This window comes from Canis lupus, chromosome 11 (assembly GCF_011100685.1).
Source record: "Canis lupus familiaris isolate Mischka breed German Shepherd chromosome 11, alternate assembly UU_Cfam_GSD_1.0, whole genome shotgun sequence".
In the NCBI taxonomy this organism is placed as follows: Eukaryota; Metazoa; Chordata; class Mammalia; order Carnivora; family Canidae; genus Canis; species Canis lupus.
In genome coordinates this window covers 39,361,909-39,380,600 of record NC_049232.1, presented here as the reverse complement: position 1 = coordinate 39,380,600, position 18,692 = coordinate 39,361,909, and the positions used below count along the sequence as shown (strand labels likewise).

General features: G+C 42.4%; 1 protein-coding gene across 3 annotated transcripts in view; it reads left to right on the top strand.

The window, feature by feature from the left end:
* Positions 1 to 18,692, top strand: part of SLC24A2 (solute carrier family 24 member 2) — a 251,756-nt gene that overhangs the window by 198,319 nt on the left and 34,745 nt on the right. For all 3 annotated transcript variants that reach the window (XM_038552506.1, XM_038552504.1, XM_038552505.1), the window contains 2 exons: positions 1,567 to 1,665; positions 4,506 to 4,624. In XM_038552506.1, the coding sequence (XP_038408434.1) occupies positions 1,567 to 1,665; positions 4,506 to 4,624 (218 nt within the window). The remainder of the gene's footprint in view (positions 1 to 1,566; positions 1,666 to 4,505; positions 4,625 to 18,692) is intronic.

The window sequence follows — 18,692 nt, the reverse complement described above, 5'->3', positions numbered from 1 at the left end:
AGTTTCCCTCAGAAATTAAATAAAAACAGCTGAATTCAAAATACCCTTCAGTATAGTGACCCTAATGCTGACCTTCAACCTCCCTCGGGGTTGGACATGCTGCCTGTCACCTCATCCTTCTTTCTCGTTCCTTATGAAGCCCAAGCCACGTACAGACCAACTTTGCTCTGCGTAACATTTCCCTTCCTGTTTCCTTTGAGAACATGTGCTCTGGTGCACGTGCACGGGCAGCACCGAGGCGCTCTAGTCCTAGAGGCTACCTTTGGGGTAGCCAAGTGTCTGGGCTTAGGACTGATGGAGCCTGGAAGCAGAAAGGGTTCCATCCAGCATCACCTTCACCATTGGAATCAGCTGATCCCACTCTAGCTTACAGCTTTTGTCACCCCCACCCCATCACACAAGTCACTACTCTGACCACACCCCATCTGTGAGGAGGGGAGGTTAAGTGGATGCCAACATGCCATGTCCCTTCCTAGGAAAAGAGATTCTCCAAGAGAAACATCTGGGTTTGAGTTTGGTTTGGTTCAGCGTGGGTCAAACTAGAAAAGTAAAATGAGCTCCCTGTTAATACGCTGCTGGGGAATCCAGCCAACACGAATGCCTACTGAGAAAATTGTAGAGGTTGTGGTGTACTGAAGGACTTATCATATCTGAATCTAGGCAACAACCAGTCTATTTAAAATAAGGCTCCTTTGTACCTTGAATGTTCCCGGTGCAGGGGGGCGGAAGGAATCAAGGATTAATAGAGAAAGCAAAACGAGCTATGTTTCACTAATTTCTACATTATTGCATGCTTTTTTTTTTTTCTGTGCTTGTTGCATGCATTTAACCATTAATTATGTCAATAATGGAGAAGAAGTTAAGTGTTTGACTTGTGGTATAGCGGTTTGAAATGGTCATTTTGAGAATTTGCAGGATTTTTCCAGCACCTTTCCTTAAGCGTCTCATCACCGACAGACGTGACCTGCTGTGCTCAGTTGATCATTCTTTGCCCTAAATCCCCAGGTGGAAGCAGTTGCCTCCTTGATGCTTTAATTGCAGCTGACTCAGCTAATTCGGAAAGCTGGGATGCATCCTCCCAGCTCATTTAGAAACTTCAATGTTCATTAAGATGTTTGAAAACTGAAGTCAATTCAGAAGACCCCTGGGCTTGGCTTTCCATTGTCAAAAGACAATTCTGGGGATGGACATTTAATTCCAGAGGAATGGCTGTATCTCCAGAGCAGCTCGGTGTCTTTAGACATGTTTTAGATTTCAGTAGAAGGGGGAGTTTTAGTGATGATTGGTGCCTTCATTTATTTTGTAGGCAGTTGGGAGGGGGGGTGGAGTTTTGAGTCAAACCTTCCATCTGTGGTCTGGCGGCTTGAGATTCTCAACAGAGATTTGGGCTAAAGAATCCACAAAGGTAAGAAAACACCCTTCACGCGGGGCACAGGGCCTTTGGGTTGAGCAGAAAGTTGTGAAAGCCCCAAGCCTGTCGGGCCAGTGCTTCACCATTTCCCATGAGCCTCTCTCTTTATCTTCCTCCTCATTGTGCCTCCTTTCCACTGCTTTCTCTTGCTTCAGGGAGGTTCAGAGAAAAGGCATCTATTCTCCACAAGATCGCCAAGAAGAAATGCCAGGTGGATGAGAACGAGAGGCAGAATGGGGCTGCCAATCACGTGGGTGAGTGCAGAGAAACTTGCATCCCATGCCTTTCCTGGAGCGCATGGAAGGGAGCAGGGAGGCAGGAGGCCGCGTGGGCACCCTTGACTTGGTGTGGACACCCAGCCCTGCTGCTCAGCCTGTTCCTGGGTGTCCAGGAGAACCCACTTCCCCTGGGGGGTTGGGGGAGCACACCTAACTCTAGGGGAACCCCAAGAAAAGTAATACGATTCTGAGGAACCTAAAGTAAAACCAGCTTCTAACCAGATTGTTCCCTCAAAGAGTAGAAAATCACTTTATTTCAGGAATTCCACAGAAGGAGGACACACACACACAAACACACACACACACACATACACACACACACACACACACCTGTCATTTAATGTTTAACAAAAGGTAAGAGTATCCTTTCTGAGATTCTTACCTGGTAACCAGATACTTACACATTATACCTATGACATAGCCTATGCCACACCCACTAAATTACCAGATGGTTCGCTTGGTCACTCCTCAGCTGAGTGACTGGGTCCCTGAGAGACGACGCCACCTCCCCTTTCTCAAGAATTCAGCAATACCAGCCCAAGTCTCTTTCGGCTGATTTTTTTCTGAGCGCCCGTGTGACCAGATCGTGACATTCAGACATCTTATTTTAACATGGAACATGATGTTCCTCTTCTCCTGTCTGCAACTATCATATAATTCACTAATTCTAAATTCAAACTAAATTTAACATAATCTGGATCTCTACTACAAACGATGCTATTGCCCAAGGAACTGTAATGATCTGCAGACAAAATGCAATAGTGTTGCACTCAAAATACATGACACTCCTTAGAAGAGTTTCTGCCTCTCCTATTATCCTGACTTCGGGGTCCAGAAAAATTTTTGGCCAAGAAACAGTCAAGATTCTATTGGATATGAAAAAAAAACTTGAGGGGAATAAGCTGAAATGTTAAATATTATGTTCAAGGGATGTTTCTTCTCATCTGTTCATGTCTATTCTCAGACCTCTTAATTCTGATTTGCGATATGATTGTCCCATGTTGGTTGGGTCAGGTTTGGCCATTGTGGGCTGATCTTAAAGTTGTCTCACTTTAGCCAAAAGACCCCCTAAAACCCAGTTTTAAGATTTCCCAAGGTACTTAGTGTTTAGTGTCTTTTATAACGGGACCAAGTATATTAGGATTAACTGGCAGAGCCACCCACTGCAGGACATCACATACATAACACTGCCACTAATAAAAACAGAAAGATAAAATAAATTGGAGCTTCTATGGCTCTCCAAATTTAAATATTTATGCCTCTATATTTCACAATGAAATGCATGAATAAACATAAACATTTCCCTATGATTTCCAAAATTTGGCCACTTCAAACCCAATAATTTTTATGTAACTCTCAAGATATTTTCCAGTGATAAAAATATGTAGTCCTTCAGAAGTTACTAGAAAAAAACATTCTGATGCTACAAGCTGCCTGATACTGGTCGTATCTGATACTGATGAGCATTATGAACCACACAGCTTCATTGTCTCCTGAAATCCAGAAAATACTCAGCACAGCCAGAAGGCCTAAGAACCTTTATATTTTGCTCCCACTGAAGTCCTGGCAGACCTTGGTGGTGCTGATCACTGATCCTCTGAACCCCCAAATGAATCTTCTCCTGCAAGGCATTTATTGTCATAATTACCAGAATACTTTGTTTCTTGTTTACTTGCTCTATTCCAGCACTGTGCCAAGTGCTATTATATGCATTTTCTTATTTAATTTTTACAGGCAGGCCCTTTGATTGTGTTCTTTGCAGTATTAGTACATCACCCCAGTTTCACAGATGAGGAAGCTAAATCTCAAAGAAGTTATATTACTTGCCAGGGGTCCCACAGCATGTGCAGTAGAGCAGAGTATGAACCCAGGCCGGTCTGTGATGCCCAGTGTCAGAGATCCCAGTGTCAGAGAGTCCCAGTGTTTAGCCATGACCCTGAAGTCATTCCTCAACTCCCAGAGGAAAACTGGAATCTATACTTGCTGACCTGTGGCTTCCTGCTAGGCAGATGTGAGGAATGACAGATGTTTCCTTCTGTTACTTGTTCAGCTTCTCCTTGCCTTGCTTGTAATAGGATGCCCAGGTATAGAATGTGCTGAGTAGCATTCTTCAGGCATTTTGAGAAGACCAGGCTCTTGAGCCTGTCCCCACCAGCTAGACATTAACAGGGCTGTGGACTCAACAAGACTAGAGAATTAGAGCTCTTAGCAGGGGGCCTTAAGGTCAACCAGCTAAACCCCCTCATTTCAGAGATAAGGTTCCTGAAGCTTGGAGAAAGGAGAAGACTTGCCCAAAGTGACAGCCTGATAGTGGCAGAGCAGAACCTACGACCCAAGTTTCCTGGGGCCTCGGCCAATAAATATCCCTTCCAAAATGCTGTATAGAAGAAAAGATCCTACTGTGAAAAAAAAAAAATTCTGAGGGGTGTGGTCCCTGGGTATAAATAGTAGTGTGTAGATTAAGTATGGTTTTGGTGAAAAAACATCTGTGTTCATGTTCTCAAATGGCTAGTTGGTGAATTTGCCTAGTGGAGAGAATGCATGCCATGGGAGCTGAAAGGGGACTCAAGATATCAAGGCACAGTGAGAGACACAGAGAGCCATTAGAGAGAGGAGGAGGACTGAAAATGCTGACAGGTATTGGGGGGAATGGTAGAAATCCTTTGACATTTGGCACAACCCCGCCCCGGGGGCCTTACCATCCCTCCGAAAACACTGTCTTCTTTGGCCCAACATTTTAGGACGTTCCTTCCGATGTGCTCTTACCTGCATTGACTCCCTTTGCTTTCTCTGTGTATGTCTACACTGTACCACAGAAAAAATCGAGCTCCCCAACAGCACCAGCACAGAGGTTGAAATGACAACACCCAGTGATGCTTCAGAACCTGTACAAAATGGAAATCTCTCCCACACCATTGAAGCCGCGGAAGCCCAGGTATGGCTTTTCCTTGCTCTTCTGGGCCGCTGCTCCTATTGCTCCCCTAACACAGCAGCATAGAGGCTCCGTTCTCCTCGGAGGCCCACACTCCCGGCAGGACAGACACCAGGAAAAATCAGTTCTTTGTGTCTGTTGCTCCTCACCAGCAAAGGGCTCCACCTGCATCAAGCTCTTTGTTTATTGAATGAATACACATATTCTCTCACTGTTTCTCAGTGTGGGATCCAGGGCCTCATGCATTTCATTTCCTGGAAATAAAAATGCAGATCCCTGGGCCATACTCCAGACCTGATGAAACAGTGTCCAAGTATCAGCATTTTAAACTCACTTCCAGGGTGATTCTTAATATATGAAAAAGTTCGATGGCCGTCGCAGCCTAATCCTTTCTCTGAGTCTTTAAGATCAAGGCCAAGGATACCTGGGTGGCTCCGTGGTTGAGTGTGTTGAGTGTCTGCTCAAGATGTGATCAAGGTGTGATCCCAGGTCCTGGGATCAAGTCCCACATCGGGCTCCCCAAGGGGAGCCTGCTGCTTCTCCCTCTCCCTCTGCCTATGTCTCTGCCTCAATGTGTGTTGTGTCTCTCATGAATAAATAAATAGAATCTTTAAAAAAAAATAATAAGATCAAGGTTAAGTAACCCGGGAAACTACAGCCATCACACCTCAGTTAACCCCCCCTTGACCTTCCCTGCTTCTGCAATTGAAATTCATCAATACTCTGGCCCTTTCTGCCAGTGAGTGGTGCAACCTACAGGTAGCTGTTTGATCTGGTAGTAAGAACGCTTAACCTTCACCTGTGCTCTGTGCCACAGATTTGGTCCTGGGCACTTCACATATATTACCTTTAAACCTCATAGCTGAAGATATGGGTCATCATTTTCTCCCTTTTACAGTTGAGGAAGCTAAAGCTTGACAAGATAAAGTGCTTAATCAGGATTACCTAGCTGGTAGGTAGTAGAGCTGAGATTGGATCCCAGGACCATCTAAGTAAGTACAGTGCCTATACTATTTCCACCACACCGCACTGCCTCTGGACCACAGCTGCTCACAAAAGGGAGCAGAACCACTCAAAAGCAGGTGATGCTTGCCACATTTCTAGACCTCATCCTCACCAAGTGAATCAGCATTTCTAAGGCAGAGAGCCCCAACTCACATTTTAATCAAACACCCTAGGTCAGTGTTTCTCAAACTCAAGTGCATTTATAAAGCTCCCGGGGATCATGTTAAAATTCAGAATCTGATCTGTTCAGGTCTGGAGTGGGTCCCAGAGTCTGCAAGTCTAGCAAGCCCCCAGATGGTTCTGACGCTGCTGGTCCAAGGACCACACTCTGAATAGCACTGCTGTAAAGTTTGTGACCTACTTCTGTAGACAGAATTTTCCCAATGAGCTAAAAAGTTACACAGTGCCCACAAATAGAAGCCAGACTACAACAAATCTATTCCAGTGCTCTCTTGTCCTTTATACCAGGATACACTCTGCAATGGAGCCTGCCCTTCTTAGGAAAAAAAACATGCCAATTATTGTCCCTTGTCCTTATTCCCTGAAAGAATATGCAAGAAAAGTCTCTTCACTTAAAGGAAAGGGTAAAGATGTTGAGCACCTTTGCATGTACCTGTTGGTCATTTGTATGTCTTTTTTGGAAAAATATCTATTCAAGTCCTTTGCCCATTTTTAATTAGGTTATAATTTTTTTTTTTTTTGCTATTGAGTTGTAGGGGTTCCTTACATATTTTGGATATTAACTCCTTATCAGATATATGGCTTGCAAGTAAGTGTTTTGTCTAATTCCATAGATTGCCTTTCATTTTGTTGATGGCTTGCTTTATTCTGCTTTTCACAGATACATGTATATCAGATGACCACTTACCCCTTGAATAGATATGATTTTTAGTTGTCAATTACACTTCAGTAAAGCTGGAAAAGAAATAACTAAAGGAAATGATAAAGAAATGAAGCTCCTTTGGCTCCGTCTCCTCTGCCTTCCAGGCTCTCGCTTTCTAGGCTCTCGCCTTTCTGCCCCGAGCCCTATGGTCCCTTCGCATTAGCTCAAGGGCAAGCTGGCAGAGCAGCTTATGTCCACGTGGATAAGCAGCATGTGGCAGCAGGAGGCAGTCCCCCAGGACATCTAGCTGCCCTTGGGGATGGTACAGTCGCAGGTGTGCAGAGGGCAACCTCCTCATCGTGCCTCTCCATCTGGCTGGCAGAGGGACATCTGTGCCCCCCACAAGGGGACACCTTGCTGCAGGCGAGTGAGCGAGACCCACCCGGCCCCTCTCTGAGCAGACCTGTGCCCCTGGGTCTCACACAGGGAAGCAGGATAGATTTGAGCACCACCTCAAGGGCAGACAGATCTCCAGAGAGCCACCCAGCTGGCTGCAGGATGGCCTAGTGGGGAATTGCGGGTCCACCCAGTGAGTCACCTAATCTTGCTTTAGTCTCCTCATCAACAGAATATAGATAATGATGGTGCCGGTCTTGTTTGGGTTATTAGGAGAGTTACACAAGAAAATGTATGGAAAGCACTTAGCACAAAGCTAAATGCTGCTATTTATATTATTATGTGCCCACACTTACCATATAAATCCCAGCCAAAGTGTTCCTTCCCTGAAGGAGCTCATTTAGGTAAAATGAAAACACATACATACATATAGAAAATACATACATATATGTAAATAGGGATGGGTATAGGTGGATGCACACATAAACAGATATAATATATATTCATATATATAAAATGTCTGGGGGTATTCAGGATATAATAAACATTTGCAGTAAATAAATAATTATAGCCCAGTGTGACCACAGAGCTCTGTGCAAAGTGTTCTTGGAGCCTGCCCGAGGAAGAAGCTGATACTCACAAGAGAAAGTATAAAAGCTTCATGGAAGAGGTAACATTTGACTGGGTGTTGGTGGGTGAGTAGGTGTTCATTGCTTAGAGAAGATGACAAGTGCAAAGGTGTAACACCTTAAGAGGGAACTTCATGTTTAGTGATGGGTGAGAAGGCCAATGGACCTGGAGACTGAAGTATAGGGTGAGGAGTGAAGAGAGATCCATTAGGAAAAGCAAATGAGTCTGAAACTCTTCAACTGTTCAACCAGAAAAAATTTAAGTGTTCATCTAATAAGTGTCAGGCACCATGCGGGTCACTGGAGACACCCATGCATTCTAGCAGAGCAGAGAAGTTGCATATACAAACCAAGATATAGATGACCACAATGGCCATGAATAAAATACAACATGGTGGCATGGTGGAGGCCTAGTGGAGGGCCCCTGTAGGTTGGGAGATAGGAGGAGGCCTCACCAAGTAAGTGGCATTCAACTGAGACTGAACTCCAGGAGGCAACCGAGGAAACAGCACCCAGGGAGGCAGAAATGAGTTTGGATCATTTGAGGAACAGAAAAATCTGTGTGGCTGGTGGCTGGGAAGCAGAGAGAGGGAGGATGGTGGCCCTGAGGTGGGACAGGAGGGCCAAGCAGGGCTGGCTCACTTCGTACAACATAATAAGGATGCTGACTTCCTTCTAGGGCAGCAACAAGTTGCTGGAGGTTCCCAGATGTGATTTGCACTTCTAAAAAATCCCCAGGGCTTCACTGCCATGTGGAGAGTGAACTTGGGGCAAGAGGGTAGTATACCAATAGCAGGGCAAAGAGGTCATTGGAAGAGTTGAGGCTAAGAGGTGATGTTTACATGAACTAGTGCAGTAGACATGAAGGTGTAGAGAAATACGTAGATAGAGAAGGGCATTGTAGGTACCACTGAACAGTCTGGACTTGACCCTGTGAGGAGTGGGGAGCAGCAGGGGGGTTATGGGAAGCAAAGTCAGTGTCACATTTGGATGAGAAGAGGATAATGCTATCAGGATGGTCAAGAAGGGGCCAGAGTGAGGGAAGACTGGATACAGGGTGGCAAGGTAAGACTCTGTTCATTCAATGATCAACAAACTATAGTCTGAGGTCAAATCTGGCCTGTAACTTGTTTTAATTCAACCTGTGAGACAAGAATGTTTTTACATTTTTAAAGGCTTAAAAAAAAAAAAAAAAGGCAGTAGCAGCATCTGCGACAGAGACCATATGGACCACAAAGCCTAAAATATTTACTATCTGGCCCTTTACAGGAAAAGTTTGCCCACCCCTAGACCATCTGCAGTCGAGAGAGAGAGAGAGAGAGAGAGAGAGAGAGAGAGAGAGAGAGAGAGAAAGAAAGAAAGAAAGAAAGAAAGAAAGAAAGAAAGAAAGAAAGAGAAAGAAAGAACTCTTCATATATTGATACAGAATGATCTTCAATATATGTTCAATGAGAAAGGCATAATGCCAAATTGTACCCAGTCTAGTATATTTGTAGGAGGGGGCAAAGCAGAGATAAATAGCATACGTATTTGCTTGGAATACTACTGAAAAAACTGGTGGTGTTAACTCCTTCCTGAACCAGGGCCTGGGTGATGGGGAACCAGATTCTTTCCAGTATGCAACTTTCTTTAGCTTTTAAATGTTGAACCAGTTAACTGTATTCCCTATTCCAAAAAATGCAACAAGAAAAATAATAATAATGGGTTAAGTTAAAACAGAATCAGTATGCTTTAGTGGTTTAAGATCAGAGACTATGGAGATGGACATGAATCCAAGTCCCAGATCTACCACTTCCCTGTTTATGACATTGGCCAACTTACTTAACCTCTCTGTTGCCCATTTTCCTTCTCTGTGAAGCATGGATAATGATCCTGTTTCATAGCATTGCTGTGAGAATAGAATGCTCTTGGAACAGTTCTTGGCACACAGAAAACACTGCCCGGGTGTTTGCTATTATTAGTGGTGCTTAGTAAAACTTTAAAAATGGTATCAAGTAGCCCAGGTGACAAAGCCTTAGACCAACTTTTGGCTGTGACATGGATGGCAATGGCTGGATCCAAGAGCCATGTCTGAGGTGGCATTGAGAAGATCTGGTCCTAGAGAGAGAACGAGAAAGGAAGGTCTAGGTGATCTTGAGGTTGCCAGTTGAGAACCCTGGGTGATGGGGTGCATTAGGCCCAGGACTTCAGAATCAGAATAAAGATATGAAATTGGAACACTCAGGTTCCCCTCAAAGCACGGCTTCCCAGGAATCATTCAGTGCCTTTATGGTGTTAGTTTATCTCTTTCCCAGTTGTATGTTTATCAAGCTACAAGAAGAATGAGGTGTGCATCCTGACTTACTAATGGAAACTATGAGCCCCATGAACCACGCACACATTGCTGGTATTCTCTGGGGACTTGAGCCTGGTCCCGTGTAATTGCCTTGCTGTTTCAAAATCCCATTTACAAGGGAACTAATTTTACGTTGACACCTCATCTCTGAGAGCTTTCTCCAGGACAGATTTTACACTGGCAATGAAGAACATTTTAAAATAAGCTCTTTCACAGAGGGAGCCCCTTTGCAGGAGGTTTTTTTCTTCATTTGTACGTTCTCTGGAACCAAGAAATAATTTGACTTCTAAACGGCTCAGTGCTAATTACCTCCTCCCAGTGACTGCTGACACAACGCAGTCACTCTAACGCAGAACTGACTTGAGCTGCCGCAGAGAATTCACCAAGCTTCCAAATTTCCACTGCCAGGACTTTATCCAGGTCTGGAAAACAATGGAAAGAAACAAACTGTCCCACCCAGGACCCAGCATTTTCTTACACTTCCGTTCCGCCAATCTAGACAACAACCAGGTGATGGCATTTGGGCGCCTCGTTGCATCCTCCTGTCCGATGCATGACACAGCAGAACCCTTTCAATATACATTCACCGTGACAGGATAGAAGGGGCGATGCCTTGCAAACTTCTCATATTCCAAAATCTGCAAGTCTGACTTTTTTTGTGTGTGTGTGTCCATGTTCATGCATCGTGAGGTGGTTTTTTTAATATGCTGCGGCTTTTATTTCATTTTGCCTCTAAGATTTCTCTCTGTCCTTAGGGAAATCAGAATTGTCTTTGCCTTGGTGAAAAGTTGCACAGGTGCACCAATAGGCAAACAGGTTTATATAAGAAAATCACATTCCCACGGCAAAAAAGATATAGATAGATAAATAGAGAATGTACAAAATGCATGATTATTTTTTCTCTCACTTGCTCTCTGCACACTTAAATATCACCTTACTGTGTTAAGCCCTTCCTTTCTCCTTTTGGGAACTCAGGCCTGATTTATTTCTCCCCAGTCTAGCATTGGCCTTTACCTAAACTCAGCAGAGTTTTTAAGGTCTGCTTTCATAAAGCCTCATAGTGCTGATAAAAATGTTTCAGTATTATGTGACTAAGAATGCGTAGGGAAAGATGATAAAAGCGATTGTGATTTTTAGATTTCTCTAAAAAAAAAAAAAAGATAAAACGCATAAAAATATCTCCTTTCCATTAAATTTGGATCTCTGAGGATAGTGGTGAAAAAAAAAAAGCAAGCATGATTATCAAGGCAGCAGTTTATTACAGGTTGTTCTTATTGTTCTATGATTTTGGAGCTCCTTCGGGAGACTTCATAATAAATTTTGGTAAAAAATGTTAGCTCTGATAGGGATCTCTGAGATTATTGAAGCAGATGGTACCTAGAATCCCCATGGTGTCTTCCTAAAATATTACCCTTCTTTCGCGAACGTTTATGTTCTCAGCCATAGGGAGGTTTAACAAAGGCTTTGTGAGCCTCGAATCTTCTTCTTATTCAAAGAACAAGTATCTTTCCTCAGTGACTAAGGTGTAACAGCCAGTTCACCATTTTGAAAGCTTAAAAATAGCCAAGGATTGCATTTCCCCCATTGATGAGTTCATTCAACCTCTTGGAACATCAGTAAGACAAAATAAGAGGATTCAGGCCCCCCAAGAAATGTAGGCTTTGGGGGAAAGTGGGATGTGTCTGTGTGCCTGAGGACACCAGAGCACAGGGCAGTGCTGGGGGAGATGCCAAGGCCCAATAGTGAAAGGAAAAGAACATTTAAAGATTCTCCATCTAACGGGACTCTTGAAGGTCCAAGCCGTGTTAGAACTCTAATTCCCTCAGAAAAGAAATTCTTTAGTATCAGAGAAAACCCAATACAAACTATTTTTTAAAAAGTAGAAATTATAATGTCTTACCTAACAGACTTTATTGCAAGAGTTCATTTCTGGAAGAGAGAATATTTTTTTTCAATCTATACATCTATTTTTCTAAGGAAAAATTGAGGTCCAGTTTGTGCATCTGATGACCTGGACAATATTTACGAACTGCTTAAGATGTACCCAAAGGCCTTTTGAACACATTGTAAAATGAAATTAAGATCTGACTCGAGTTTCTGACTAAATTTGAATATTGACAAAGAATTATATATTCACTAGGAATCTTACTGTTAGTAACACCATTTGTCATTGTGCTTTCTGAAGGAGTTTGAAGAACGTCTATTAATCATGCACATAAAATACATTAAGGGCTGACTATTAAGAAGGAAAAAAACCTCCCTGGAAAAAAACACTGGCATTAATATTACTATTCCTATGAGAATTTCTAATCCATTTGATAATAAAATGATGAGAATGATTTTTGAATTATTTTTTATGATTCCCCAGTAGCTTTTGAATTGACAAATCTTTCATGATTTGTATTGGCAAGATTTACGAAACCCATGGAAACAATACAAAAAACAATTTACAACAGCCATACAGAAAGATATCCATCTTGTCCGTAGGTTGCATCTCAGAATTATTTGGGCAAAAATGCAAAGTGAAGAAAAGCAATTGCATTCCACCAGACTCTTCAGATGCCATTTTACATTGCAATAAAATGGTCTCTTGGCTTTCAGAGAACTTAGGTTCAGACAGCTCCATCACTCTCACAGCAAGATACTTTGAAATGTTGATTTCAATTCAAAGTCCTATAGAAGCAAATTATGTTTTTTCAGGTTGCCATTGCTGAGTGAAACCTTATTTTGTTTTTAATATCCCAAGTTCTTGGGATCCCTGGGTGGCGCAGCGGTTTGGCGCCTGCCTTTGGCCCAGGGCCCGATCCTGGAGACCCAGGATCGAGTCCCACGTCGGGCTCCCAGGTGCATGGAGCCTGCTTCTCCCTCTGCCTGTGTCTCTGCCTCTCTCTCTCTCTCTCTGTGACTATCATAAATAGATAAAAAAAAAAATTTAAAAAAAAAAATATCCCAAGTTCTTGATGCTTGGTTGTTGTTGTTTTGTTTTTTTTAATTTTTCATCTCTATGTAAAACAAACCATATGATGGTATTATAAAGGGAGTGAATTATTTCCTACCACTAGGTGGGCAGAGATTTATCACTTTTAAAAAACTTGTTTGCTACGTAAATGTTAGCTCTGTTGGTTCAGGATGTCCACACAGAAGGCAGTACAAATGTCTCAGATGGTGCATCCTCCCAAAAAAGAAGATGCTTTTGCCTTACCTCTTTTTGACTTACCTCTTAGAAAAACGTGATAGAAACATAGAAGATTTTTTTAAAACAGTGTGGAGAGAATGAGGTATATTGCTAAATCTATATATATAATGCAAAGACATTGAGAAACTAAGAGAACAAGAGTAAAGAAGTTTTTCAGAGAATGAGGATGGGGAAAGTGATTCAAAGTTAATTAAAGCAATTAAGTGATTTATTTCAAAGCCCAAAGAAACCTATTGAAAACTGAGATGTTTTTTTAAAAGATAAATATTCATATGGTCAGCGTGTGTAAGTCTGCTTGGGCTACCATAATAAAATACCATAGACTGGGTGGCTTAAACCACAGAAATTTATTTTCTCACAGTTCTGGAGGCTCTAAGTCCAAGATTAAAGCTCTGGCCAATTCACTTTCTGGCAAGGGCTCTCTTCCTGGCTTGCAGGTGGCTGCCTTCTCTCTATGTCCTCATATGGCCTGTCCTTGAACACATAAGGTGGGGTTGGGAGCATCCTCTGATGTCTCTTCCTACGAGACATTACTGCTGTCAGATGGGAGACCCACTCCTCTGACCTCATTTAAGTACTTCCTTTGAGATGCCATCTCCAAATACAGCCACACCAGGGGGTTAGGGCTTCAACATATGAATTTTGGAGGAACACAAACATTCTGTCCATTATTAACAGTCAGTAAGGACTCATGTTAGAGTTGAGTAAATAACAGTTTTCCAAATGCAGCGCTCTGGTTTTCCATCATTGGGATCTAAAAGTTTTTCTTCTTTCAGATTCTCCTGTTTTCATTCCTTTTTCAAAGAAAAAAATCTAGCAAATGGCAAATGAGTTTTCCTTAGCCATACAGCCCTTAGTTGACCCATCCCAGAATTCTGAGTTTGCTTTCAAAATGACTCACAACACACCTTACTTGGCAAATCCTGAACTATGGCTCCCGGGGTCCCCAAAATTCATTTTTCCTTGTGTCACTGAGAGATTTTGAGTACAGATTTTTGGGCCTGTGAGGCCAAAATGATCCACAACCCAGCAGTGAATGTTTTTATAGGTCATATTTTTCATATGCCAATTTTAAGCATGATGTCCTATTTCTGTAATAGATATAGTGGTATGTTGACCCCACTAATTGGCCAATCAATTTAGGGGAAAATGGAAGAGAGAACCACTTACCATCCCTCCCTGGGCCAGTTGGTATTTATGGTGGGAGTTTATCATAAATTTCTATTGCTATTTCTACTCCTATTTAAGCCACCTAGTCTATAGCACTTTGTTATGGCAGCCCAAGCAGATTAATACACTCACCATATGGATATTTATCTTTTTAAAATTATCTATCTATCTATCTATCTATCTATCTATTTATTTGGGGGGTGGGAGAGGCACAGAGAGAATCTCAAGCAGACTCTGCACTCAGCACAGAGCCCAAGGCAGGACTCGGTCCCACGACCCAGAGAACACAACCGGAGCCAAAATCAAGAGTCAGAGCTCAACCAACTGAGCCACCCAGGCACCCCTAAATATCTCATTTTTGAATAAATTTCCTTTGTAAAGCACTGGTGTGATTTGAGCTTACAAAATGGAGAGCACTCTATGGAATATTTCTTGGGAGGCACCTTTTACTTGCCAAATAGTTGTTGATTTCGGAGACTTTCACTGTATTAAAATGTGACTGCATTTTTTGGCAACTTTACCTTTGAGAGTTCCAACTCTGCTATTGTTTTTAGCTCTGCACAAAACACAGAATCAAGGTGTCACAATATTATGAGTCTTGCCATCTGCTTGGAAGCTTTGTTTCTGATAGAAAGTCTACTTACAGCCTACCTACTGAAATAAAATAGCATTTTCTCCATAGAGCTGTGGAATTCTCCCTTTCATCCTATTTATAAAGGCCTTCTATTTAGTCATCTTACCTAAAAGGAAAGTAAATTAGATTGTTGACATCACTACAGCCAATGAACACTCAGTAAATGTTGGCTGAATGCATAGATGGAGGAACAAAATTATTACAGTTTCTACTTTTACATCAGATCATTGAATTATAGAATTTTATTGCTAGAAGTATCATAATTCACTTAAGTCAAACTTATTTCTCTTAGATGTCTTTGAAGAAATTACTTTCCTAAACACCCAGTAAATGTTGGTTATTATTGTTATTTTTAATGTGTTTACTATGTGCCAAACACCATTTCAAGTAACTTTCATGAATTATCTCAGTTAATTTTATAACAACAGTAATGTTGTAAAAGAATGTTCTGGAGCAGAAGTGGGTCTTCTTTATTAATTCCTTTTCCAACAACTCCTTCATTAGGTAAGGTACTTTCAAGATTCTTCTCTCTCTAGGAGCCTCCCACACACACACTGTACAGGCACACACACCTTTTCACTGGTTCCCACAGGAAACCTAATTGGAAAAGCAAAACATGCCATCTTTGTCAAAGAGAGTATTTTTAATGCTTCAATAATGAAAGAGGCCAGAGGTAGGAGGAGAAGCAGATAGTCCCTGTTTAAGGCTGATGCTGTTTTGTTGGGCATATTCTTCCCTTGAGGTTCTACTGGCCTTTGAACACTGAATGCTGGAGTCTAGAAATAACCTACCTCCTATTTCAGTTCTTGCTAAAGTTAGCCTCAGGAAAGTTTATTATTGTAAAGGGCTTAATCCATCTTCGATGATGGCCCCTAGATATTCATTTTAGAAGTAGCTAGTGCAAGATTATCCAGAGTTATGGGAATCGGGGGTGACATCAGGCAATGAAATGCACATAAAATCTCAAGCCCTCAATTTGGCCATTGGCGTGCTTGGTTGTCACCCTCCTCCCACGTGAAGCTGGCACTAAACTTCAGTACTTTTTCCTTGGGCAGAGATGCTAAAGAACAAGTCTTCCTTCTTCACCTGCATTTGAAGTCCTGGCCTCCATTGATATCAGCCTCACATTTCATTTTTAAATTTGTACCTGGCACCCTGGAGATCTTCCCCACAGAGTTAGAGGAGGGAAGAAGGTTCTAAGTTTCAAATTAGACTACTTCTCAATGCATCACAGTGGCCCCTCCTAGTCACATACCTCCCAAATCTGCTCTTCATTTCCCCTTCAGAGCTGCCCTGGATGTTATAACAAGAATGCCATAGAATGAATAGCTTAGAAACAACAGAAATGTATTCCTCTCGGTTATGGAGGCTGAGAAGTCCAAGATCAAGTGATAGGTGATGGAATCCACATCCTGGTTCATAAATGGCCATTTTGGTGACTGTGTCCTCACATGGCAGAAGGGGCGAGCTAGCTCTCTGAAGGCTAATCCCAAGAACACTAATCCCAATCACAAGGGCTCTGCCACCATGACCCAGTCATCTCCCAAAGGCCCTACTCCCTAACACCATCACACTGGGGAGTAGGACTTCAACATGAATTTCAGAGGGACACAAGCATGTAGTCTACAGGAGACTCAAAGAAAAGGAAAAGAACATAACTAAAAACTAAGGTGTTTCTGTTCACCTTTTCCTAGAAATGTGAGCCATCCAAACCATCAGAAATTAGTTCTAGGGAACCCTGGGTGGCGCAGCAGTTTAGCGCCTGCCTTTGGCCCAGGGCGCGATCCTGGAGACCCGAGATCGAATCCCACGTCGGGCTCCTGGTGCATGGAGCCTGCTTCTCCCTCTGCCTGTGTCTCTGCCTCTCTATCTCTCTGTGACTATCATAAATAAATAAAAAAATTAAAAAAAAAAGAAATTAGTTCTAGGTTCAAGAAAATTAAGCAAAATTATGTCAATTAAATGCTTTAGCTATGTTTGCTATAGCTAGGATTTTTGGCTTAATAGGTCAAATTTATTACAAATAAAGCTGGTGTATGAGTGGAAAACATTAGAGAAGGTGACAAAACATGAGAGACTCCTAACTCTGGGAAATAAACAAAGGGTAGTGGAAGGGGAGGTGGGGGGGGGAATGGGGTGACTGTGTAACGGGCACTGAGGAGGGCACTTGATGGGATGAGCACTGGGTGTTATATGTTGGCAAATTAAACTTCAATTAAAAAATTAAAATCAAACAAAGCTGGTGTAACTAGGCATAAAGCACATTTTTTTTAGGATACCTATTTTTTAGGAGGGAGGAGGGGAAGCAGTATGAAATGGGGAAAGAATCTTGAGCTGGGAGTGAAATGGGAGGTCACTCGGGCCCAGCCTCACACTATGACCTTTCTTCAGCATACCACTTCATCACAGGGCCCTCATCCATCAAGTGAGAAGGTGCGACCACAATGTACTAGGGCCCTTCAATTCTGAAATTCAGGAGCTCCTTCTCTTGGAGCCTAGAGCTCCTATTCTAAATATCTCAGAAGGCTTTGATTGTAGCTTGTCTTTTGTGATCAGGGCCCATACAGTGAACCAAACGGCAGAACTTCTTGGTCAGGAAGGTAGACAGTCCCACAGTAAAGCATTGCCCCTTCAACACAAGTTCTGTCTCACAACGACATGGATTTTAAGGGCTGCTGGAGCCTAAAATGTAGTGTGGTGTACCCTACAGATCACATGTAGTATATATTCTTTGGCCATTCCACCATTTCCATTGATTTGCCTCAGGTCACACAGCTAGTTAGAGATGAGATTCATGGCCTAAGGGAAGAGGATTAACACACATCAATCCCTGGGTCTCTACCAGGAACTGTGCGTCCTATAGTTGCCTGAGAGTTACCATCCCCAGTCTACAGATGAATGTCTCCCATATGGTCTAGACATTACACATTAGTTCCTTTTTGAAAACTCTGTTGGAGTGTGATATTTTTAATATTCTTGATGCACCCACCCAACCTCACTTCATAGGCTCAAGCAGATGTTTTTATGGATCTGTTTTCCCACTCTCGGCCCCTCTGGGCCCTGTAGGTGATTGATTCTCCTAGCATGCACCACATTCTTTTGGTGAGCTTTATCCCATTTGGCCATTCATGTGAGCACCTATGTGGCTGAACAACAATGGAGATATAAACTCCATATATCTCTCCTTCAGATATAAATTATAGAAACAGCAACAATAGCAAATATGTTAAGGAACATTCTAAGTAGAAGTACAAATCACTTAAAATCTTAGCCTTCAGCCAACTTGACCATGGCTCAATGCTTTAGAGTAAATGAGTTATATTTTTCATGACTATTCAAGTGCTAGCATGTTATTCTACTCAGCATCATGCCACACTGAAGGGGCTCCCCAGTGAGAAGAAACGGCCCTCCCCAGAGCTGAAGAGTGTCGTTCTTTTGTAGGGGATAGACAAGTGAGAACTTCACTTCCAACCCAAATCAAATCCTAACTGAGCTGAGAACTGGGCCGATCCAGTTGATCCTCTGAGATTACTCCTTGTGAACTGAAGATGTTATTAGCAATCAATAAAACTGAACTTGAAGATGGCCTATATTTAGATGACTTCCGGGTTTTCATTTTAATTCTCTGATAGAAGAGATTGCATTAAAATGGGCTCACCTTCACACTGAAATCTTTCACAATGCCCTTCACAGACAATAATAAGAAATTGGCTTGCTTCCAAGAAATATTTCTCTGGCTGTAGAAGTGACCTCTGGACTGGTGAATCCAGCTCCAGCCCCTCCCCTGGAGACCTGATGCCTGTTCTAGGGCAAACCATCCCTACCAGGCACAAGTGGAAATAGTATAAGATGTACATGCAAGGAAGCTAAAAAGATTCTCATG